The sequence below is a fragment of the Atractosteus spatula genome, chromosome 14, assembly GCF_055471065.1.
Source record: "Atractosteus spatula isolate fAtrSpa1 chromosome 14, fAtrSpa1.hap1, whole genome shotgun sequence".
Lineage (NCBI taxonomy): Eukaryota > Metazoa > Chordata > Actinopteri > Semionotiformes > Lepisosteidae > Atractosteus > Atractosteus spatula.
In genome coordinates, this window is record NC_142719.1 from 44,068,797 (window position 1) to 44,095,050 (window position 26,254).

The 26,254-nt window shown below is 36.1% G+C and overlaps 1 protein-coding gene across 2 annotated transcripts in view; it reads right to left on the reverse strand.

The window, feature by feature from the left end:
* Positions 1-26,254, reverse strand: part of LOC148821435 (pro-neuregulin-2, membrane-bound isoform-like) — a 111,355-nt gene that overhangs the window by 41,834 nt on the left and 43,267 nt on the right. For both annotated transcript variants that reach the window (XM_088932227.1, XM_088932230.1), the window contains exon 4: positions 9,745-9,865. In XM_088932227.1, coding sequence (XP_088788353.1) covers positions 9,745-9,865 — 121 coding nt within the window. The remainder of the gene's footprint in view (positions 1-9,744; positions 9,866-26,254) is intronic.

Here is a 26,254-nt window from a genome sequence, read left to right on the forward strand (position 1 = left end):
TAGTGAAAATAATTTACTGCAAAAGGTTGGACGACTGGACATTTGATACAGTTATGAACAACAATAGAAATGACAATTAAATTAAAGCTGCTTTTAAAAAGCCCAAATACTTCCTCTACCTTCCAATTGTTCCAACACAAGTGGAGATACTGTATGAAAGGAACAGGCTGGCTGTGGACAGCAATAAGGCAAAACTCCAGGTCCTGTATCTGTAAGTTTAAAAGATTCATCCCACGAGCAAGTAAATCAAAGGCAGGAAAGGGCTGACCCAAATGGTTTAATAAATCAACAAAGAAAAACATGAGGGAAAATAAGGAGAAAAAGATTTAGAAAGAACAAGAGAAAGGGAAAGGAACTTAAAATAAATACAAACAGGTGAAAAAGGGATATTAAAAAGGCAGAGATGAAGAAAATATTATTTAATAAATGTATTTTGGAATATTGCAGCTGCAAAATAATAGTCAGGGATCATGCGATGTGTCTTAATAATAATGACAATGTTTTAGATAGTGAAAGAAAACTGGACGATAGATTAAGTGAATATTTCACTCAACATTTATTCCTAACAAAATCAACAACCTACTGTGAAAAAGCTGAGTCCTATATAAATACTGTAATATTAGCATAGTAGAAATAGAAGTTATAGGTACTAGAAGCCTTAAGATGAACAATCTGAATATCATAGAATACTGTTTGATGGTATTCTACAGGCCATTAAGAAAACCCTTCCAACCGTCACTCAAGACAGTGGTAATACCCATTGACTGGAAAATTGCTAATCTTGTGCTCAAAGGCAACAAAACTGAGCCAAGTAATTATAGACCAATAAGTTTTCTCACTGTAAGGCTATTGAAACAATAATTAACATTAAACTACAGGATCATCTTTATGGCAGGTAGGATCCTTGGTGATAGTCAACATGGATTTATGAAAGAGCTGGTTTAACCCGCTTATTAGAGCTGAACAATCAAGAGCAGTAACGGTTACATAAAGAGCATATGATGCTTTTTAGATGTTCAGAAGGCTTTTGATAAAGTTCCTTATTAAAGATTAATTCACAAATAGAAGGAGGGGAGACATACAATGAATTGCGGAGCAGTGTTAGGTTCTAGACTTATAATGAATGCTATGGCTTCAAATCACAGGTGAGACACTGTTGTTGTACACTTGAGCAAGGTACTCCACTCAAATTGCAGCATTAAAATAACCAGTTGAATAAATAGATACAAGAGTCACCAAATAAAGTTCCATTAGATCCATGTATTAGGACTACTGCTCTTACTTACTTTTATCAATGATTTTGAAAAAAGTCAAATAGTCACATTTGCAAATGTGTCCCTGATAAGAGGATTTGCAAACACTGTATGACTTCTAAAGGAAACTGAAATGATTAAACTTTTTCAAAACAGGGCCAATACTAGCTTCTTTGGAAAACAAAATGCTGAATTATATTCTCAGATCAGTGAGCCAACAGAAATAAAATAAGCTTCATCGGTCTAAAGGCCTCCTCTCATTTGTAATAATTTGTATTTTAAGTTCTTAATAGAGGAATGCAAAGATATGGGCTCAGTGATTCAAGAACTCTTATAAATCAGTCCCAATTTTAAAAGAAACGCACAGGCACAGATAGTATTTTTTCTTCCTTAATCACTATGAGTTATTTGACTTATCACTTGTTTTGTTTAGCAATCATATACAAATAACTCAATATAGCCAGCTGCCTAGTCAATAAATAAATGAGAGCTAAGATTTTCATTCAGGAAATGAGCAAAGCAATATACAGTAAGTGCTGTCAAGTATGGTACAGAATTTATTAATGGAGCTGAGTGTATTCTGGGGATGTGTTAGTGCCAAGCCTATCAAAAGCGCTTTGGACTTCCTTTACATCACTATCACTATCCAAGGGACTCCTGACTGGCAGCCAATCATTCACTAGAGCCAGGGTCGGTGTCTGGTTTCAGTGATGGAAGCAGGAGTGCGATGTGCACTTGTGGATCATCTTGTGGATCAGATTGTGAGGGTGTTAAGACAATGGTGGTTTTCTGATAGCATAGAAAATCAATTGGGAAGACTGATACCTTCAGACAGAGGATGCTACATGTATGAATGGTTGCCTCTTCATGTTTTAGCGCTGTGTATCCTAATCAGACTGAAATGAACCCCGATCTGCTTGTCCTTGTTTGATCTGCGATCCACGCCACAGATCACACATCCATTCAGGCTCACCAGCCCGACGTCCTCACAATCCTTAAGAACAAGCTTGTCTTTCCTGCTAACGTACAGGAGCTTCCGTGCTCCACCTCTAGAATGCCCACTGCCTTAAACATCACGCATGTCTCTGCTGTATTCAGAACTGAACACCGCGCCGCAATGGCAGCTCAGTTTGGGTATATCCAGACATGGCATAGTTCAGGAGCCAAGCCCTGTGAGTGCAGTCAAACCCTTCTCCCAGCAGTATCGTCTTGCTGCAATTAATGTAGTGATTTATGATCAGTCACATGTGTGACTGGTGGCAGAGAGAGCATGGCAATGGGTACTGCGTCAAATGTAGCGTCAATAAAGCAAACAGCCTGTTCTGAAACAGCTTTCCGTCAGCTACCAGTACTGCTGTTGCTGTTGCTATTATAATCTTCATTACATTCGGCAGGATTTTGTTACTTTCTGACACCTTCTGCTTCTCATTGTTCTGCAGCATTAGAACTAAATACAAATCAGCATTTCAGCGGTTAACGTTCTGGCATCTAGGATATTTTACACAAACCTAAAAAAATGAGCTGATTTATGGAGGGAAAAGCTTTTTAACATAAATGTAAAATAAACATTTTCAGTTTTCCAATATTGTTGTCAGGGAGGTCACAACTTAATGCAGCTAGTCTGTACTTTTTGTTATACTGATGTATGGTATTGCACTGATTTGTTTATTCATTTAATGCCTATAATCTTCTGTTTTGGACAGTGCGTAGTATTAAAGTTAAACGATGGATTCTACAGAATTGAGCTTTGGTGAGTTTTTAATGTAAAGACAATGATCTGTGCAATTCTGCTTTTGTTTGAATTAAAAAAAAATGTAAACTAATAAAATTCATATGGTGGTGTCTAAGGGAGATATACAAGACCAAATAGTAACAGATTCAACACTTTGAAATGAGAGAAGACTTAATATTTTTTGAAGATTTTCAGAAAATGTATACCAATTGCTAAATTTTTAAAATGTATTCCTTGTTTCTGAAATTAATTTCTGATTTTACTTATTAGGTTTCTGCAACTACTGGTAAAGTAACAATACAGTGGATGTATATTCTGCTGTAGAAATCCCATTAAGTGTTTTTCTTCACTGTCACACAATGTGGGGATCCAACCAAACTACAATTTGATTTAAACTCTTCCTAAACATTTTGCAAAGGATTTTAAAAGCCAGTCAAATCTCAGAATGCTCAAGCTCTTGCAATCCAGCCGAACACACATTTCCTGAACATGGACGAATGCCAGTCCTCCGGCTCTGAAGAACATCAGTTGAACATGTACGGTCAATTACACTTTAATACAAACTACTTTATTTACTTTTGAGAAGCAAAAGTATTAATTATATTTAAGCCATAAAAGTCTGCAATACATTATTTACTTAAACAGCAAACTAAAAAGGACTTTCTTTTATAAACCTAATGATCAAAATGTTGTTAGTCCATACATGAGAATGGTGACTGCTGTGCAACATGAATCCCTGTATGTGTTCTTTGACAGGTAGGAAGAAGAAAATCTAACAACCTTAGGATCATTTATTTAGGTGAAGATATGCCATGAGAGAAAGTATCCCACTGACTCCAGCTGCTTTAGTGACAGAAACACAGTGAAGGGAAGAGGGGTTTATCCTGCTACTCACAGCCCCTTTAGAAAACCTTTAGCAAAAATGGCCAGATTCATGAGGTGTGAAGTACTTTGACAACAATAAAACTAAAATTAAAATAACACTTGGGGATCAATTCTATTCACAAACAGAAGTTACAGTTACAGATTATCCCAGGACAAACCGGATGACAGTGTCAAATGTTTTAAGTGCCGTCAGAACAGAAAGCTGGGAACAGCAGCTGTTTCGGAAGCAGTACAAATAATAATAATAATAATAATAATAATAATAATAATAAACTTTGTTTTATATAGTGACTTTAAAGGTCGCTTCTCAAGGCGCTTTACAGAATGACAACAACCATAAATAAAAAGAATACACTAGATAAAACACAACTACACTTAACAGAGGAGACTGTGGATGGTGGTACTAAGCATAGTAGGAGCAGAGGGGTAAAGAAGGGAACCAGTTAAGTAAAGACTCTTCTAAAGAAGAAGGTATTGAGTCTGGGGATTTGAAGGAGTTTAGAGAAGGTAACTCTGATATCCTTGGGGAGAGAGTTACAGAGTTTGGTGGCATAACAGGAGAAGGCACTGTCACCCACAGAGTGTAGACGGGCTTGGGGGACAGTTAGGAGACCAGAATTAGAAGAGTGAAGGTTGCGAGGTGGGGAGTAGGGCGATAATTGTTCAGACAGGTACTGAGGTCCCAAGCCAAGCAGAGCCTTATAGTGAGCATCAGGATTTTAAAGTCCACACGGAATTTGACAGGAAGCCAGTGCAAGGACTCCAGGATAGGAGTAATGTGATCACTTGCAGCCACAACAGTGTCAGGTTTGGTATGGATTATCAGATTTCAGTATCATCAGCATAGAAATGATAGCTGAGGCCATGCATGTGATCTTAAAAGATGACCAAGTGGAAACATGTAAGTGCTGCAGAGCAAGGGGCCCAGTATTGAGCCCTAAGGAACACCAGACTTAACAAGACCAATTTCAGATCTATACCCATTAAGAGAGACATAGTGACAGCGATCAGTGAGATAAGAATTGAACCATTTGAGGGCAGTGTCAGAAGCTCCAAACACAGTCTCAAGTAGAGAAAGTAAGATGTCATGGTCAACAGTGTCAAAGCAGCACTGAGATCAAAAAGGATGAGTATAGAAAGAGAACCAGAATCAGAAGCTATTAGAAGATCGTTAGTGACTTTGACCAGGGCAGTTTCTGTGCTGTGAAGTTGACTGAAGCCAGATTGGAGAGGTTCGAAAAGGTTGTTTGTCATGAGGTGGTTATGTAACTGAAGTGTGACAGCACGTTCTAGAATTTTTGCAAGAAAGGGTAAGTTGGAGATGGGGCAAAAAATTGTTTATATTGTCATGAGCCATGTTAGGCTTTTTTGGCAAATGATAGCAAGACCAAGAGGACAGTGGCATTCTTTTGAGTATCCACTAAATGTCTGCAGATCATTGACCACATATAAAGGTTTATTCTAGCAGGGACAAAAATGGTCTCTAAATAGTCCCTTTCATTCAACATATGTGTACATGTGCTTTGTATTAAAAGTTTTAAATATCAACAATAAAACGCAACGCTATTTTAAAAAAATGGTTCTTGGCTTGCAGCGCTTCAGTTTATTTCTGCATGCAAAACCACAGAACTTGATTGTTAATTATGCTACCCTGCTTTGGTGACATCACAGGAAGCCACGAACACTATCAATCTGTTCATGAAACCCTGGCCTGAAGAGTGACACTATGTGCCTGAACAGATTATACGTGGTCACTTTTCCCTGAATAATCAGCCTCTAATAGTTTTACTATACTTAAATCTGGATTACTGCAGGGGTCTATTGCAAATTATAATACTTAATATTTTAAGCCTTATATTTCTAGGATATTTTTTAACCTTTTTTCCAAGCAACCACCGGAGATATATTTCTTTTTAATTGTAAAATGACAATTACTGTGGAATAATTGGGTTATTTTAAATTAGTTCTATTTCATTTTATTCCAATAGCATTAATATTTGCCTTTCTGCAATGCTGGTTTTAATCAGTGTAAATATCAACTATCTTCAGTCTAGATCCAAATAATTTGATACTCACACTTCCTTGTTACAGTATATCCTTATAAGAACAAACAAACAAACTAAATGGAAGAGAAACTGTAAACCGAGTGTAAGAAAACATACTCCTGAATAACAACTGACAGATACAATACAATATAACAGGAGCAGGATGTAAGATAAGAATCGCTTCCAGATCATGTTAATTTTGCCTCTGAACAAGTTTGTATTGCAGTCTGAAAGAAGCGTACGTACGGACTAGCCTGTCTCCTTTGCTTGTAAGCAAGTGAATAATTATAGAGGAAGCCTGTGCTTTATTGAATGAGATGGCTTTGGGCTACTATTCCCTGCAGGCCTCAACTGCATTATCTGATTTTCTGGACTTGTGCCGTTTTGTGAGTGAATTAGCTGTAAGAATTGAGTTATTGCTACTTCCAATTTGTACACAGCTTATTGAATGGCTGTCGCAGCCTTACCTCAGCAGCACACATTGATACTGTGGTCTGAAAGGCCTCCTTGTCCTGATAAAGAGCCAGTCTGACTTCCAGTGCTGCTTAATTCCTCATGCGTCATTGCACTGTGCTGCTCAGCATTCAAGCATGCAGCCTGAAGCATGGGGCAGGTTCCTACTGCAAGTCCCTTTGGAGGTCAGCACTGACATGAATACTTTTAACGCAGCCACTCAGGAACAGAAAAAAAGCACAACTCTGTCAAAAGTGGATGACAGACGTCAGGGGATTTGTGTCTATGATTTGTATGATTTGACTACAACAAATGACAGGACACTTTTTTAGGACCTGTCCTGGGTTGTGAGTGGAAGTTGAATTAACTGCATGGTTGTTGACTGATCGCACTAATTTGTCAGATCTGGTTCCTTTACTGTTTATGTTATGTTAAAATTATGTTATGTATTAAGTGGAATTTGCACTTCCCACACTGCACCCCTGTGATGGCTCTGAATGGCTGGTACTGTATGTGCCATCTTAGAAAACACAGGATTGCTCTGGGGAGTGTACTAAATCCTTCCTACAAGCAAAGAATGTTTGACATCCTTCAGGAGATACTATTACTGTCAGTGACAACCTATACTATGGCCCACAGTACTCTCTGAAAATATTGGGAAGTCAAAATCAAAAATTATTTTTGTTACACAGTCAAGCAATTTGCATTTGTAATCATGGAATTAATATGAATGAAAAGCACTAAATAGTACTGTATATGTATTATTTTTGGATAATAGTAAATACCCCTTCAAGTAAATATCAGAGTGTAAAAGTGGAACTGGCCCACTTATCTTTATTGTGATGTATGTGATTATGAAAGCAGAATAAACAATGAAATTTACAGAAACATTTTGTCTACTTACAGTATGTAAGTATGTAGGAAAAATGCTTCCATTCTTAGTGGGTGACACTGACCCAAAACTCAAGGCCAGTGCTGAAGATTGAACATTGAGGTCTTCAAAGCAGAAAAAAGTGGAAAATCCAAGACTCGTTTCAATCTCGAGATTTAAATTCAACTGAGTATGCATTTTATATGCTGAAGAAAATTATTTAAAGTTTACTGAGCTCATCTAGTTACAGTTATTGGTCACTTGAAACCACTGAGATGAACACACAGTATACTGTATGTTTGATCTATGCTGTTATTATTAACTGTAAAGCAAAAATAATTTTGATTTTGTTGTCCATATTCTTTTGGAGGTCACTATATTCTTCTTTTCTGGATTTACTAAGAACAAAATAGCATGACTCAGAGTATATCTGCAACAGTTAAGGAAGGACTAAGATTGAAAGAATTTAATAATTAGGGAAGAAAAAAATACTATACATGCAAAATATGACATTTGCTGATGTTTACACAGCAGAATATCCTTCCATATTTATTAATCGTATTATTGTAATGAGAGGCATCATGGAATATCAGTCAGTAAATTTTGAATGAACACAATACTACTGTTTAATGTCAGCCACAATCACGCTGCTTTAAAATTCAAGCCTTTTCTTTCACCAGTTCATTGTTTAGACTAGGTTTGTCAAGCTCAGTTCCTGGGGGGCCACAAGGTCTTTTGGTGTTCAAAACAAATTGAACTGTCATTAAATCTTATTGACCCACCTCCTATCTGCATATTGATTCTGACACCCCTGGATTTCTACCTGCTGCACTAATACTGACTGGCTTATTTGAATTGGCAGGTCAAATGATTTGGAAGCTGTGCGGGTATATATGTGGAATACCGTACATATTCCCACATGCCAAAATATTAGAAACCCCCAGTCAACTCAATAATCTCAGTGGAAGACTTGAGGAACATAGAATAGAGCCACAGCTTTTGATCCTATGCAAAAATAATGGAGCTGGTGAAACACACAGTTTAACCCTCAATACCCTTAGACTCATCACCATCTGACAGAGCTCCTGCTAGAGAAATGGGATGGGTTTGGACTACAATTACTACAAAGCCCTGCGGATCAAATCCATCAAAGCCACATCCTGTTCAAGCTGCTCCAGCAGCCTGCAGAGGCCCAGTGTGTTATTCTGGATACCCTTGCCTAGCTGCACGGTTAAACTTGACTCCATGAGACCCTTAAAGGCGTTGCTTGGTAATATGCCTGCATCACTGAGCTGCACAATGTACTCTCCTTATTGAAACCTTACATTCTAATATTTAGGCCAGTTAGTGAATAAAGGTTCTACTGGTTCACAATCAAGGAAATGCCTTAACATGCTTTAATTAATCAATCTGCAGCAGACTGCTGCCTCAACATGAAAGCCCTGCAGATAGTAGGGATTGAACCAGGGGTCTCATACATTAGCACATACTGTAGGAATATGCAACCCTGACATTCTAGGATTCCGAAAACTGCAGGGAATCAAAGTGGTTCTTTTAAGCAAAACTCAAATTCAGAATTCCCTGGTTCCCTACATGTAACAGATTTAATGGTTACATTTTAATATATTTAGGTTTCATTCCCCAAACATACTTCAGGCCAGGCTTATGCTGCAATGATGCCACAATGAATCTAGATAGTGAGATTAAAGTCAAGAAGTACAGTACAGGATTCCTGTATTTTATCTGTATAAACTGAAACAAAGATACAGGTGATTTTTTACAAGAAGCATGATCTGAACACATTGTGAAAGCGAAATACAACTTTTACTATCCTCCTTGGTCTTTGCTGTGGAACGTTTGCCACACTAACCTCTGCCTTTAGGAAGGTGCCCATCTTCAACACAATAAACGTTTCACAAGCATGATATTCACTCTCAGCTTCTCATTATAGCCGTTTCTGTTTGATCTACACATCTTAGAGTGAAGACAAAATTGGAATCTCTTTAAACTATCAATTGACAGGGACTGGCATTTTGTTCTGTTGAGACGATTATGTCCAGATACTGACATTTGGTGTGATTCTATGCACAATAATTACATACTGACTGTTTTCTCTTCACACAGAATTGTGAAAATAAGACAACTGTCACTGAAGGTTGCAGCTCCAGCAGATTCCCTCTGCAGGTTACAGTACATACAATCCTTTTTGGCAAGAAGAGGTTGACATGTGTCCACTGAACTGGCAACCCTGTTTGCTGACTGGTCAGAATGGCCTAAAATCTTTGGCAGAGCTAGCTAAAGAAAACTGCGACTTTCAAGCCTTTGGAGTGATGTGTTTCAAAGTTAGAGAAAGGAAGCCTAATTTTAAAGCACATGTTAGATTATAGACTTTCAGTGAGGGATTGTACTGACCAAATGGTAACTGAAATTTTTATATAATAAGAACATAAATCAGAATTTAGAGAAGAGGGTTGTTGCGAGAATAGGAAGATTACACTCACTTACTTGCAAGACAGCTGATTTATACCATCTATGTAGTAACAAACGCCACCGTTGACACAGTAAGCCTTCTCAGTGTCATTGCATCTTCGGGCATGGCCAGAGCCGGGAGACAGCGTGGTTGTTACTGGTGGAGAGAAGAGATCACACAGCAGTGTGAACATCACAATACTCACAGCATATTATCAAACATTCAACTCAGTATTCACAGCAAAATAACATCCAAGCATGTAATTCTCTGGCTTATCTGAAGCAGCACAGAAAACTCAGAAAGATACAGACACTATTCAGAAGTAAACAGCTAGGTGGAAAATGAAATTGACTATAAATATTGACTTTTAAATAATGTGCATTGCAACTGCAGTGTGGATAGAACTGATCTAAAAGTAGCAGCCTACAGAACCAAATTTCATAAACCTACAGTATGGTGAAAATTAGGAAATTGAAATCAAGCAGAATTATGCTAAAATTATACAACACACGAAAAACTGAGCACTATTCTGTTCACAAATGCAATTACTAAAATTATATTATCTTTCGCTCTACTTTTTAAATATACTGGTTATGTGAGGATTTTATACAAGTATTCAGAATCTGATGGCTACCTGCTAAGACATGGCAACTGTGTATTAGAGGGACAACAATGAAGTACTTAACACTGGTGGAAGCAAATTACTTAAAGAATTTAAAGCACTTTTTTTTCACAAAGTATGGTGGATATCTGGAACTAATTATTAAGTGAGCAAGATAGACTGAATGGTTTATGCCTATTTGTGAACTTACTGATTGAGTATTACAATGCCAATCACTCTAAAACTTAAGTAGCTGAAGCAGCACCTGTTAAGGAATACTATTCTAGATAACCAACAAATCACACGAAAATATTGACACAGTTTAAAACACTAATAATGTAGAAATGTACAACCAAAATCAGAGTTTCTGATAACCACTGAGCTTGGAGACATCTACAGTTAATGTTTAACCATCTTGAGCTCTGTGCCATTTTTCATATTAGTTATAGAGGATGCTGCAGGTTCACTAAATATCTTTTCTACAAACAGCATAAAAGTTTATAAATCAGTAGGCTCACCAAATTTGAAATGAGCATTAGTATCTCACTTGAAGGAATGAATGGGTGAGCATAGCATTACTTTTATAGCATCATCATTTGAAGTTATTCCAAAGAAATTCCAAAGACTCCAGCCAAAACCAATGACCATACATTAAAATATAGACTGTGCTGGGACTGGCCGATGTAGTTGTGTTTAATTTTATACCAGAGGCACATATTTCATTGTCTATTTCTGGGTACAGTAGTCATCAGTTACTCATAAAACAAAAAATCTTGCCTTCTTTGATTCATGGTATGTTTTGCTATTTGCTATTTTGCTATGGTGTATTTAAGTCATGAATAAAGCTTAGTATCTGGGGTTAATTCAGTATGTTCTAGGCAGAACTGTAATGGGACAATATTTACATGCATTTTATAAATGATTCGAGGCAAGACTCATATTGAAACAAAGAATGGTCCCCATTATTATTACATTATTAATGAAGCCCTCAAGGGCTTGAAAGTGACACAATTAACTCAGTGTCTTTATGCTTTGCTTTAACATCTGCTAGGTTATACAGCAGGTTTACAGTGAATTGAAGCACTGTAACAGTTATGGGAAAGAATATACTGCAAATAACTGTGAACAATTTAGAAAATAATTACTAAACAGGAAATTAAAACAGTAAAAAAACAACAAATACAAAAAAAAATCAGCAAAGGGAATGATAGTATACTAAAACAAAAATGCAAAGCTTTTAAATATGTTGAGTTTTCAAGAAATATTTTTCAGTTGCCCCTTTTTTTCCATATCACCTGGAACAGAAGCAAACATGACTTGAGATGAGTGACTTTATTTCCATTAATGCTCTTCACAGATATTTTTATTGACCTGCTGAAATAATTTTTGACACATGACCTTTGTATAGCTACAAAGAATCAGAGTTGATGAGTGCATTTCAAACCACAATAAAAATGAAATGTACACGTTCATTTGTAAAACCTCCAATTTACATCACAAAATAGTTTAAATTTCCAGGTATGAGCAGCGCCATATTCTGCAATTCAGAATGAGACAACAAAATGTCCTTATTACATTGTAAAGAAGCAGGCTTGTGAATACAGTACGTCTCTCTTAATCCAATAGAAATACTGTTCTCGACTTTAAGATAGTCTGCTGAAAAATGCAATTTACTTGTTATCTTCGCATGCAGATCATGTTGGAAACTTTCTGCGGTGAAATATCTGCTGCACAACCTGTACTTATTCACTCGTACATCACAGTGACAGTGAGCAGGAAGGGCCGCTTCATGTCACAATTCTCATGAACTCTCACCTGTGGCAAGAGCAGGGGTTTACAACAGCATGTTGACCATATAGTACGTTCACAAAGTTAATGATTTTGTGCTTAATTCAAAATTTGTCATTATTTTCTATAAAGTCAATGATTTTATTTTGTTACCAAGATTTAATAACTGGCCTGAGAAATTAGGACTGCAGTTCCCCTTTAATCAATTTTGTACAGATGAAGTAAAATAAGTAAATTCAGGTTACTATACAAAATGAATGGAACACCAATTACCACAACCTTAAAGATCAAAAGCAATGTTATTTAATACAATAACATTAGCTTGGAGCTAACTCAAAGTTACCTTTAGAAAAATAATCTAGAATGCAATTGGCCTATCTAGCGTGTTTGCTGCCTAGCAGCTGTTTTGTCCAAGAAGATCATCCAGCTGTTTCGTAAAGGATCTCAGGTGTATAGGCTTAAGGCTTAAGGCTTAAGTCTTAAGTTCTAGAGTGCCACGACTCTTTCATGTGAAGAGATTCCTCCTGTTTTCATTCTTGAATGTACCTGATCTTAGCTTTCATGTGTTTATGTTTCTTTGTAGAAAACAGGAGTTTCCTGGCCCAGCTTAAAGGACCAGATCAGAGCTGAAAGAGCAGTTAGGTTTGTCTTTCTGCTGCCAGTGCATTGTAGGCACCTTCTATTGCGGAGGAACAATAATAGGAACAGTAATAGGTTTATTCCATGCTGAAAAGAGAAGAATGAAAACACAATGTTTTGGTCATGGAGCCTTCCTCAGGTGTTTCTCTTTTCAGCATGGAATAAACCTATTACTTGTTCCTTTGCAGCCTACACGTGCTGATGCAGCTACCCACCTAACCTTCTATTGTGTACACCTTTTCTTCAGGGGTGTGAATCTTTGCAGCTGAAGTATAGTTGCAAACAGAAAAGGCTTTTCTTGTTTTTTAATCTTCTCTAAAGTGCTATCAGCCCTTATTCTCAATGCAAAACAATGCTAGGAAAACACAGATCAGGTAAATAAGATAACATGCCATTTAATTGTAGACCATGTCTAGGGTCAGTTGCAGCCTTGACCATAATGGCCACCTTGCCACATCGCTGAATAGTTATTTATCACAGCAAACCATGTGTGGCCATTCACTTAGAGAAAGAAAAACACATTTTTTTAGAACATATTGTATTTGGTTACTACACACTCATATCAAATTTAAAAGAAACAATCAACAGAAAACAAAAGAAACGATAAGAAATATTGTTGCAGAAACTAGAAGTTATTTTTTGATAAATTATTTTAATTTATTCATACCCCAAACCCATGGGAGAGTAATAAAAAAGTGATTCCAGAACAAAACAGATCACATACTCCTTCCAGAGATACATTGTGCCCTTGATATCATTTGTCACGCTTAAGTGTAAAGAAAGAAAAGATAGATGCTTGCTCTTTTCTGCTCTTTTGGAGAGATGAATATGGACAAATTCAATATAAAGACAGTGGTGCTTGTGCTCTATTTTACAAAAGCCTTGTTTGTCGCACATCAATTTTCCGACATTTTCAGACAAAACATGACAAACACTATAAAACTTATTTGTGTCAGCTAGATCGGTCGAGGGACACATAGTGAAAGGGCCAAAAACATTAACAAACAACAGACACTGGCGTTAAAGTATGAAAAAGTATTTAGTGTTTCGCTTGATAAGTGTGTGGATATAAATAACGTATCCCAGTTAGCAACTCTTCCATGATAAGTTGACTCAGAAGAATTGACATAAGGAAATATGTTCTCTGACTAAATTATTTCTTTGCCCTTGCTATGGTTGGAAAACAGAAGAGATTTGTAAAAATCACATTGGTCACCCCACAGTAAATGTTCATTCTATTATTCATTAGGAATCTTTGTATCAAGATTTTGAATCATGATCTTAATAACTTGATGACTACAGTGTTGAAAATAGTGATCTGCTTTGATATAGAGGCAGACATTAAAAATATCTATTGTACACAAATCTGTAAAAACAAGGTCATGTGCTAATTCTTGGCATGCCCCTTCTGAAAGGTTACCGAGCCCTGTCCTAAACGTTTCATAAATGCATTAATTTGGGAACAGTCCAAGAATATGTATAAAAAGAGCCCATTATCCTGGAAGGTCAGAGCTGACCAGCAGAATCTGTTCATAACCTCATCTGAACTCTCCTTAAATAGAGTAGCATGAACTGTGAATAAAGTGGAAATAGACAGGCGGGTGCACTCAATTTTTGCACAATGCAAAAATTATCCCCAGATTACCTCCCAGCCAGCTGTAATTTTCCATTCTTGATTCCAAATTGATAACGCAGGCAGGACCTTAATATTTTGAGTAAAAAATGTATTGTATTTTGCCGAAAAAAACATTTGAACAGAGGTATTATTAAATAGATCCAATAGTGGGTGAGACAGTAAAGGTGAATCCCAAGGGACAAACTAAGAAAGAGGAAATGAACTGGGATATAAAAAAGAGAAAAACCTGGAAGAGAATATTGACCTCGTAAGTCCTGGAAGTCTTTTGGTTCAAGGGTTGATGCAAATACCTGGACTAAATCACTGCTTAAAAGCCCAGAGGTGAAAGAAGACATCTCTGTTATAAAATAGGAAGAATAACTGGATGAGCACTCCTTACTTTTATAAGGTTCTTACTTTTGTTTACAAGAAGAGATATATAAAAAGGATTTCATCAAGTTCTGAAGGAAAACTATATAAACATGGTAGCCGACCCTTATTCATACAGTAGATTTGAAAATGTGATTTTTGAATTTAAAAGCTGCAGTGGCAGAAATAGAAGATTATTTTAGAAAATGACCAACTCAACTTCAAAACAGAAGTAAAATTTAGAGACTTTAAGAAGAATTTAAAATTCATCTTAAAAATCTTAATAGGTATAAAGTTGAGAGAAACTGATGCACTATTAAAATAAACCAGTCTTCAAGCCCCTGTAACCCCCCAGAATTGACCAAATAAATGATCTCTGTCAACATACAGGATCTCTTCTGGAAACACTGCAATGTCATGGGAATACATTAAGTTTTTGTATACTTGCAAAAGTACAATATTACTGCAGCAATCAAAAAGTAACCTAATATATTAAGCATAACAATTCTATAATGGCTGATTGGATATTATTCCATTAAACCACCACAACCTCCTGTGTCTTCCTGTGCTGTTTAAAAACAGTGTTCTTCAAAATTCCAACACTTTAAATGCGACACTAAATCATAATTAACGGCTGCAAAAAAAACTTTTGAATGAATAGCATTCATGGAAGTTTAACTCTTCTTTCTTTTTTCACCCCTTTGTGTCTTCACTCAATGTTTTGTCCTAATCATTCATTGTTTTCAGTTAGTTTTCTGTTATTTGGCCAGTAGAGTAGACAGTAAAAAGCAGGAAAAGTTTCATAAAACCAGCAGCCACACCAGGCTCATAAAACAGAGAGAGAGAGAGGAGAAGCCTCCTCTTGTTTCCATGAAATACATTTACAGCAATAACAGATGGCACAGTTCCAGGATGTCTTGGCAATTGGAAATATTCTGCAGGCAAATTGTGAAAAAGCCAAGAAAACGTTTATACAGTTACCACTGCTGTTTACTAGAGAACAGAAATAATGGGCTAAATTACCTTAAATTGTACAGAGCAGAGAAACTGAAGCAATGACTGGACTGGGGCAGCAGCTCCCTGCTGTGATATCTAGCCTCTGAATACTCTCCATTTGTGCTGTATTAATATGAACACCTTTCACTCTTTGTGTCTTAATTCTCTTCTTTTTCATATCAAAGTGCCCTAAAATACAGTAAATATCCTATTAAACCAGGGATAAAACTGTACATAAAAATCAATTTGACCAATGGGAGTTAATAAACATCTGGGAGGAAGATTAGCATGGCTATTCATTCATATGATCGCTGGTCCCTCACAACTGCAGTAGCCTCTAGGTTCACTTTACTGTGTTTGTGCTGGGGTGGAGACACCTTCTTCATTAGGCCTATATTGAAACCTAACCCTGTATTAATTAAAAAAAGGTTTAACAGGGTATGATGATAATTATTAAAGGATTTGTGAAGGAAAGGACATCTTCCTAAATGACTGACAAACCTGATTTTTTGTGTGAATCCTCAAAATATCCGTGTCATAGCAAGTGATGCAACATCTAAGTATAAGATGTAGTTAGAAGAACGGCATCTAGTACTTCAGATACATTAACCTTATTAAAGGAAAGCTGAGGGCGTCTTACATTTGCATTGACACCTGCCAGCATGTGGGGAAGTGGCACAATGTAATCTTTCATAAGTAAGTTCTGTGTGTAAAAATAAAGCTTCTACAATCCTTTGGCATGGCGCACTCTGTTCTTTCAAGAGGGGCTTAAAGATGATGGAACTGCTGATCCCCTGCTCTTGACTGTTTAAATCTAATCTATCTGAAGAGAAGCTGGTTTGTTTATTCCACATGTGTCACACAATTGTCACATACTGTGTAAGTGGATATCTGGATCTGCTGGAGATTTCTAGGAGAAAAAGCATGAGATGCCAACTACATATGAAAATATCTTGTTTATTCTTTGAGAAGAGCATTCTTGATGCACTGAAATAAATTTCCATTTCCTCTTAATTTTAGCTCCACAAGGCAGCACGGGGCCCTGTTTGTGCTATATGCATATCGACCAATAATGGAATTTGAATTCTATGGCAAAACTTAATACAGAACAAAGGAGGTGAGAAGATGCAGTAGGGCCTTTATGAAATATACAATTGCTTAACAATTACAATATAGTATGTATAGTTTCATTGTGAGCAACATCTAATTTCTTTCACCAGTATACAGTACTGTATGTAACACAGTTGTCAAAGTCACTGTACACTAAATGCATAGTTAGTTCTACTAGAAAAAGAACTTGACATGAGCTACATGTGAGACTTTTTAAACAATTATGTGGAGGATTATGTGTTACTCAATGCTTCAATTAAAAATCTGTGCAGAAAGTCTAACATAAGAAAAATCTACCCCAATCCCATGAAAACAATATAAATAATTTTTACAAGACAAGTTTCTCATTCTTATTTTTGCGCTGATTACTTTATTATGATTAGGACTCTGACAACTGCTGCAATTTATGTATGTCTGAGGCAGAACTTGTTTAAAGAACCGCCTCAATTGCAATAAAACATTCTGAAAAAAAAGGTTTTCTAAGAAACAGAATTAAAATGGTACCTTAATTCACAAACTATTAATAACAAAATTTGATTTAAAATGTTTTCTTCCTATACAACACAGACAAAATAAAAACTATTTTTTCCAAAAGCAAATATTTGAAAATTTTGAAAAAAGGTTTGAAAAACCTTTGACAAACTGTTGCCTCTCTTGCTGTGCACAGTACAGAACTGGGTAGAATATTGGGGTCTAACTGACAGTCACCCTACTGCTGGATGCTCTCACTGGTCAGAATGCTTTCACATTGTTCTTCCAGGGCTGATCATCCCCTCCATAACTGTACTCCATGTGTTCTGAGAAATGTCTTCTATTAATATGACACCACATACCAAAAACAGAACAAAATCATCTGAAGGTATAAAACTGCTTTAAACATATCACTTAATGATACAAGATTTTTTTGTAATACGTGTATGTTCATGAACATCACTACAACCCGACATTTGACAAAGAATTTCCCACTCAGTGGTACACCAGTGAGATGAGCAGCAGCACTGTGTCTGATCCATCTACTTCCTATACATGTGGGAATTCAGGGGTCTGGCCTTTTGATGCTACTGCTTCATCAGAGCAATGCTACCACAGTGAACTAGCACAAAAGCGCCCTCAGCTTCTAAGATGGTAAAGCCTGGTTGAATTCAGGAGAGTAGACCATCTTGACTTCCGTCTCCCATTCACTAAGCTAAAGCACCCTGCCCCCTCATCTGGGACCACTTCTTGAGCTCAATTATCAAGGACCCTACACGACCTATTACACATATTGTGCTGTGTTTTAACATTTTGGGCAAAGAATATCACCGCCATATTTCTTTCCTTTATGTACTGTAGTTTCTAGTTGAGTTAACAATTGCAAAAGTAAATATCAATTAACTCTGTAACAAACACTAATATTTGTTTAATTTCTCATATCAGATAAATTACGTTTAGTGGTTTACCAGGCATGTGTCCACACATTTCTGTAGACATCCAAAAAGAGATTTATTACTGAATAAAACTGGATCGATACGATGTAAAGATTTTAAAAACTCAAGAAATTAAACAATAGTAAACTAAACAAATATTATTTAATATAAGACATTATTCAAACAGCCATAATGTCTCTTGAACAAAACATTAGATTGCAACTTTTTATTGTAATTATTATTCATATTCCATGAGCCAATAAAATAATATATTATTTCTTGTCACTGTTTCATATGCATGTGCTTTCAGTTGGTGTGCACTCTACGTTGGGTCTTAATAAGCTGCAGAGTTCTGTTTCAGGGCTTAGGGAATCTAACAACCATCGTTTCTCCTCCTATTATCTATCCCATGGGCATAGGCCATAAGGCCATTAATCCGGGTTATTTGTTTTCTTTGCCTCATCAGTTTCATTTTCTCCCAAACCCCTTCTTCTTCTGCTCAGGAATACGCTGCCACTGAAGGGACCCGGAAGACACATTAAGTGCAATGCCTGTGAAGGGAGTATAGCATCTCTCTATGAGGAGGTGACAGTAATGGGAGATCTATCACCTTTAGCCACAGTTCCACTCACTTTAACCAGCAAAATACGCCTCACTGGGGTGTTATGTCCACACTGTGTATTGAGTCTGCAAGAGCAGGTATGGTAGGAGTCTGATTGCCAGCTCAGGTAATGAGTCATACTTTGAGATATGAAATTAGGCATTCCTATTAGATGTCTCAATGCAAAACTATTTCCACTAAGACCCTTAACTGAGTCATCAGGCTGTCTGGCTTATTGCTAACACAGAAGACAATGAAATGGGATGCCCTAAAACAATGGCACTGTTATACGTTGTTCATTATGACTTAAAGGCACATATTCCACTCACATATCTTAAAAAGAACTGGGAATTCTTAACTGTGCTCTTTGTAGCCATTTGATGAATCGGTGCTTTCAGTTATGAATAATATTTTAATCAATACTTCATTCAAAGGCCACACACCCCTTTATGCACCAGTTGTCTCTTGTTGTTGTAGATTTTAATCAATATGAACTCAATAAGGTGTAAAGTCCCTAAGTGTCCTGGCTTGTAAAAAAAATAATCAACTTTTAACCCTGCATGTGTGCTCAATAAGTGCCATTTAGGGAACTGTGATCATAATGTGTTAGGCTTTGAAGTGCATTTTGAAACTTTTATTACAGGTTAAATCCAAAGCAAAGGCTTGCAATTTATGGAAAGTAGACTTTTAAGGAATCAGACACAGTTTAAGAGAAGAATAATGTGTTAGGAGAGATATGAGATCAGTGAAAAATGAATGGTCATACTTTAAATAGATTCTGCTTGAAGCACAGTACAGATTTATCTGATCGTGGCAAATGTTTCTTAGATGAAGAAAAGATGTAGACATTTCTAACATGTTGACCAAAGGACAACAGCTAATTTTCTTCTTTCAGTCTCCCAGCAAGGGGGAAAACCACAAAATCATTGTGCAGCTAATTTTGGAATTTAAACTTGATCACCAGGACCCAATAACATCATCTCTGATTGACCAATGAGACATCACCAGATTTCAACTTTAAAAAAAACGTTTTTGACACTTTTTTAAAAGTCAACTGAACTAAACTACACATACATGTAGTGAAAACAGGATAGGACCAAGATTGGATCCTTGTGGAACACCCCAAGTGGCAGGCTGACTGCCTTTGAGACAGTATTGTGCCTTTATGGAAATAGTAACTAGAGAGCCCTCCTCTTATTTGTGATTTTTCTTATGAAAGCACAACAAAGTGAATGTGTCACTATACTGCATTTTCACACTTTTACTGCTTTACCTTACATGGGAATACCATCAGTTTACAGTTATGGGACAGCTCATAATTGGTTTATCCTACAATGCATTAATCTTCTCAAGAGAAAAAGTAGTGGAAAATGTGTTTCACTGTTCAGAGTAACTTTTCTTATCAAAATACCTGCTTTGCTAATACAAAGCATGTTCATGCTTTACATCATGTAACTTTGACACAGCCGAACTCTGTCTCCATTTTTGTATAAGCAGATTGAACTCCTAAACTGTAAAATGACAATGAAAGCAGATAAAGGCTGTTAGGTTAAAACACAGTCATTTGTCTGTGATTAGCAGCTCAAAGCACCATCCGGACAGCTTAAGCTTTGTAAATCATGGCAAAAAAGGCAAATGCAGATTGCTCTAGACTTCTGCTGGCTCTAGCAGGAAAAAGACACAGTCTTCATAGGGCAATGTCAGGTTGCCCTAGCTAATATAAATGCTGTCAAGGTGTTGATAGGAATCTCATTTTTTATCACAGAGTAAATAAACCATTTCGAAAATCAGGCTGCATGTTGTATAGTAGTGCATAAACAAAAACAGAAAAACAGTAAATGGCATAAGCTCTTGGGGGACAAACATTGTGATCATGCGATTCACACAAAATACAACTCTACAGAATAAAAGCAGCAGCAGATTATTTTCTATAGGTCACAACAGACAGTAGGATTGGACAATAGAATTCATTGAATTCCACAGAAAACCAACCACAGACAATAATCAGTACAGTAATGGACAAAAAGCATGGCTAATCTTTGAATGTTTAACTAAAACCTTACTTATAATTTAAATTTATTCATCTTTTTAATCTAGGCTGATTGACTAAACCTGAATAATCTGCACCATTGACAATTTTATTTCTGATTTTGTTATCTTTCCAAAGAAGAAGAGCCTTTCACACAAAAAACAAAAAAATACTACAGTCAATAGACAAGATATATATTTTTTTATATTTTTTGCTTACAAAAATTACAGATTCATTAAAAAATTGAGTTTCAGTTTGGTTAAATCTTCCTGAAAACAGCTAACCCTAGCTGTCAGGGAGTCACAGTGATGATCTTGACCTTAGACAGTAGGGCAGTAACTGTCTAACAAGAACCAGGCACGTGTTGTTCAAAGGGAATACTTTGTCCTTTCTCCGTCTCTAATTATTAAAAAGCATTGCTCTGTGTTGACAACTTAACTACTGAAACTGAACCAAGATTTTCTTAGGCTGGCTATATTGCCAGGTGTCTTTATTTCACTGATGAAAGGTAAAGCTGTCAGCTTTGATTAGGACTCCTGGTATTCAGGTGTTATTCCTGTTGGCTCCACATGCTTTTAGAGCTGTGATTAGTGTTGTTAAACTGTCAATGTTTCTTAATTATATCTTGAAACATGTTTTAGCCCCACATTCCATATACAGAGCTGACAGTGTTAAGGTGTGCCCCTTCTAAACTGATCAAATAAAACAGTTTATGAAGAAAAACCTTTGAAGAGTCATTAGCTGCTATTTTGTGTGTTAGGGAATAGTGAGCAAAGAATTTAGAGACCCTGCTGGCAAATTTCAAGAAAAGGTCACTGAAGTCAGTCTTGCAGCTAATGTGTTTAGTTTGCTGAGAGAAAAGGAGTTGCCACAAAGGACATTTGAAGGTATTCCTCTAATGTCAGAGCAATGCACCACCCATCTCCATCTTCACATGTATCAATCAAGAAAAAAACCTGCAAGGTGAAAACCAATTTCACTAGACAGTAACAGCCACGATTAACATAGCAAAAAAATGAGATACTGTATCAGTTTAAGGAAGAGAGATTACATAGTCCTAAAACCAGTATTAAGGACATAAACCTGAATCTTTAACTCACTGGGTATTCAAAAAGCCTGAATGAATGTCTTGCCCTTTAGAATATGCTGTATGGACACAAATCACATTATAACCCTGTTTAAAACATATATTACAGTAGTTTACAGAGAAAATTATTCTGGACTCAAATTAATTAAACACTGAAACACTACTGAGCAAGAATGATAGAAATTCAAACACAATCAAATACAACGGATGAACATTTTCAGCCATGGACAAATGTCACGTTCGTTTATCTAACGAGCAATAAGAGGAGGCAGAAAGGCACCAGGAACATTGTTTAATCCTGTTCCTGCCTAATTCTGAAACTAAGCAAAATGTAAACACAAATATTTATGTTCTGCAAAGCATTACATCTAGAATTTGGCATTGGAAGAGCCATCACCTGCCAGCCAGTTTCTCTTCTGTTAAAGGCTGCTGGATCTTCAATTTCCAAGAATCTCGTATGAACATTCTGTAATAGCTTATGTTATATTCTTTAACATGTTTAATTAAGCTTAGAAACAAAATGAGACAGTGCAAACCACAGAGGTTGGTTATGTACTGTATAAGTCTGCACTCAAAACAAATATTTGAACCACGATTCAATCTTTTATTGTTTATTATATGAAACCAATATTTTAAAGACCAATACGAATGGCATACTATAGACACATTTTCTACTACTGTCCCTTAACATTTGAACTGAAACTGAAATAATCTAAGTAAAAACAGAAATGTATTATATAATTAATTTTACAACAATTTGTTCTGAAGTAATTAATCACTAAAATAAAATGTAATAATGAATTCTTCGGAAAGAATTACTGATGAACATGGGAGAAAGAAACAAATTGATTTCCTCATTCATTGAAATTGGTGACAGTGTGTTCAAAGTATAAACCTACAGACATCCAGTGATACCATTTTTAAATGAAATCCTCTCCATTATGATCCATAGACTTGAATAATAAGAAAATTTGTATCTATTGCAAAAAATGGAACAGCATTAAAATTGATCTAAAATTGATATGCTCAACTGCTTTATGTACCCTGAAAATAAAGTCCTTAATTTTTAAAATAACTCTCACAAGAATGAAACAAGAAAAATTGCTCCTTTGGACAGATGACTTCTTGTTGCTAGCCCTAACTTTTACAAAGTACTTTGTAAAAACTAAATCATTAAAAAAAATAGTTCACAGAACGGTTGCAATTCCAAAAATTATCAATCAGAGTTGCACATTTTGATATTTTAAAAAGGGTATTATAGAATATGCTGTACCAACATACAGGAAAAAAAATTAAAAGTTCCCTATTATGAGGAAATCACTGTGTGTAGTTACAGTATACTGCCTTTGCTGACCTCTGAATGATTCTGTGAAAGTTTTACTGCTGTGAATTTTAGTTCTGGGTTTAAAGAAAGAAAAAAATATATGTCCTGAAAATGTTATTTTGGATCACAATTTGCTGAACTATTATCCTCACAGGTGTCTGCTGAGGTTCTATTCTGTAGAAGGTTGAACTGTACTGGTGTCTTTCACATGCAGTGCATGCACTGATGTTCTCATATGTCCACCTCAAAGAACCCACCTGGTGACTCGAAAGCACTAGATAAACACCAGGTGGTAACCTGTAATTCTCTGCTTCTCTCTTCCTTTTTCTCCTTAACCTGAATTCCAGAGAACGGAGTGCTCACCCACAGGAATTCCTCCGCCTGCCTGAAGGGGGCACCATTGTGAAAACGACCATTCTTAGAGGGAATTCAGTTGAATGGTGGTAAAGGGTGTATGTTTGTGTTAAAAACTGCACATTTTTGTGTAACAATTTCTCAGAAGATTTTTCATAACACGTGTTAAAAATTACCAATGACTAAAACACTTCTGAGAATTCTTAGAAATAGCCGTCATACAAGGTGAGGCAAGTGGACTTTTAGGCCCAGTCTATACAGTATATAGGTGAATGTATACATTGGTAATTTTCAGCAAAAAACATATGAATGAAAATCTTGTGTCTTCTAACAGTACAGATATATTATAGATTAAGCTACAATCTCAATATCCACTGAATACATTAATAGATCACTTCAATGCAGTCATAAATGTGTCATTCACCATCTCTAAACATTGGTTGCCAAGATGAATGACAATTTTAGTTCAAAGGTTCACTCTACTACATACTTTCAGAATCACTACTATCATGAAGCTGAAGATGAATCAGTAACATTTCCCCCCTCTGTAATTAATATACTTAAGGCAAGGAACCAAAGGGAAGAAAAATGGCCATCTGGAAAGCTTCATAAACGAGTCGGAGTTTCACTAATCTTCAAGTTCCCAAAGAAAAAAAAGAAAATCCTTCAAAACTAACATAAACCACCTTGCAATACTAATGAGAATGTTTTGTGAACTCTGTCTTGCAAGCACACGTGCTATTTTCAGTACTGTAGATCAAAGAGGTATTTGGCCTGGATTTGCTAAAGCTGCTGTAGCACAAAGAATGCAAGAGGAATGCGGCACATATTATAGATGGCCACCATAACAACTGAATTACCAACCGTCTTCGGCACCTTTGATACTGAGACAACAGTTCTTCCATCCGTGAATTAAGATTTTATAACGGCAGAGGGACAACCTGTGCTAAGTGTACTGTGGAGTCAATAACAAGAGAGCTGCTTTGACAATACTTTGGAGATGAAAAAGCCTACAGATTTTCCATATGTTTATAAAATGCATTAAGGTCCATATAGAGGTTACAAAGACATAAGCAATTCTATCATATATAATATACAGTAGCATGTGAAAAGAAAAACACTAAGAGAAGCACAATTAGGCTACACCGAATTTGCAAGTTTAGCTCAGCAATGCAAGCTGGTGAAAAGCAAAACGAACATGTTTAAAATCAAAACCGTTTCTGGACAACAATGGACAACACTGAAATCTTGCAGCTGCTGCAGGGGCAGGCTGAACACACACAGTTAACTGCAGTGCATTGCTTAATGTGTCCAAACTGCTTACAACAGTGTCCGCTAGCATGACTTATATCAGCAAAATATTTACAGATTAAAAGTCATTTGTTTTTCTGTACAAAAGCAGGGTTACATTTTTAGTCAGACCTTTTATGGGTTTTGGGTTTGCAGATAAAATATTTTTATTTTAATACATTGTTTAAATACTAATAATACATAAAAGCAATTAATATGATCAGAGTTTTAAAAAAAAAAGCAAAAATACTATATTCACAAAATTTGCAATTAGTTTTTGAGTGGCAAAGTCATTAAAATTATAGTTGTTTTATTAAATTGTACACTTTACAGCAAGAAAAAAGTATAGCAGAATACTATACTGCTATAGGAGGAAATCTGTAAAGGGGGAGAACAAATACTTGTAGGATATTTCCTTTCAATATCATTTTCTAACAAATACTGTATTATGTTGGAACCTGATGATAATCTTTTAACGTGGTTATGGAATCAAAACAGCACACTGATATTCACAGGAATTCATTTTTCTTTTTATTATAATTTTCATTTTTGATGTTTCAAAGATATCCCAATCAACAAAAACATTAAGCTTAAAGATAACTTAAACTTTTGGACAGATAAGAAGTAGAGACAAAGTCCAGTCACCAGCATATTTTTTTGTCTGACTATTAATAACAATAATGTACTAAAAGCAAAATTCTTTTTTGGCACTTTTTCAGTAAGTACGTGCATGTATGAGCAAAACTATTTTGGTGCATTTCTAAAATTTAGAAGGATCAATTTAACTCCTCTAATTTTTAGTAAAGAAGGCTGTTTACATACTGTATAATAAATAAACAGAAAACTTTTTGTTAAATTTTATGGGGAAATTTTGTATATTAAGTATGACTACTGTAGAAGATCTCAGTTCACATCCACATTTTTCAGCTCCCTCAGGTTCCTAGGATTGACATAATATATTGCAAAGGATGGCAGTTTGAATTGAATACTTTCCTTTTTATTTGAGTGATTTCCATTATCAGTAATTCACCTTGTGCATACAACTATTGTACCAATACTATTTAAAAATGCCTAGAGTCTTCCTGCAACATTCCTGTTGATATGATGGACACCAGAGACAATGCACTCACAATACATTATTTACACAAGACAGTCACTATGATTACACTATTTGAAACTGCATTACATCAAAGTTGTTAATTTTAAGGACACAAAGGCTTGACACACTAAGATATCTGTGTTACATCCACAACAGATACCACAGAATCAGCAAATCAGTCCATGAGCCTTTCTGCTCAGGCAAACAAATGTGCCATGAGACCTTTCATTGTACACC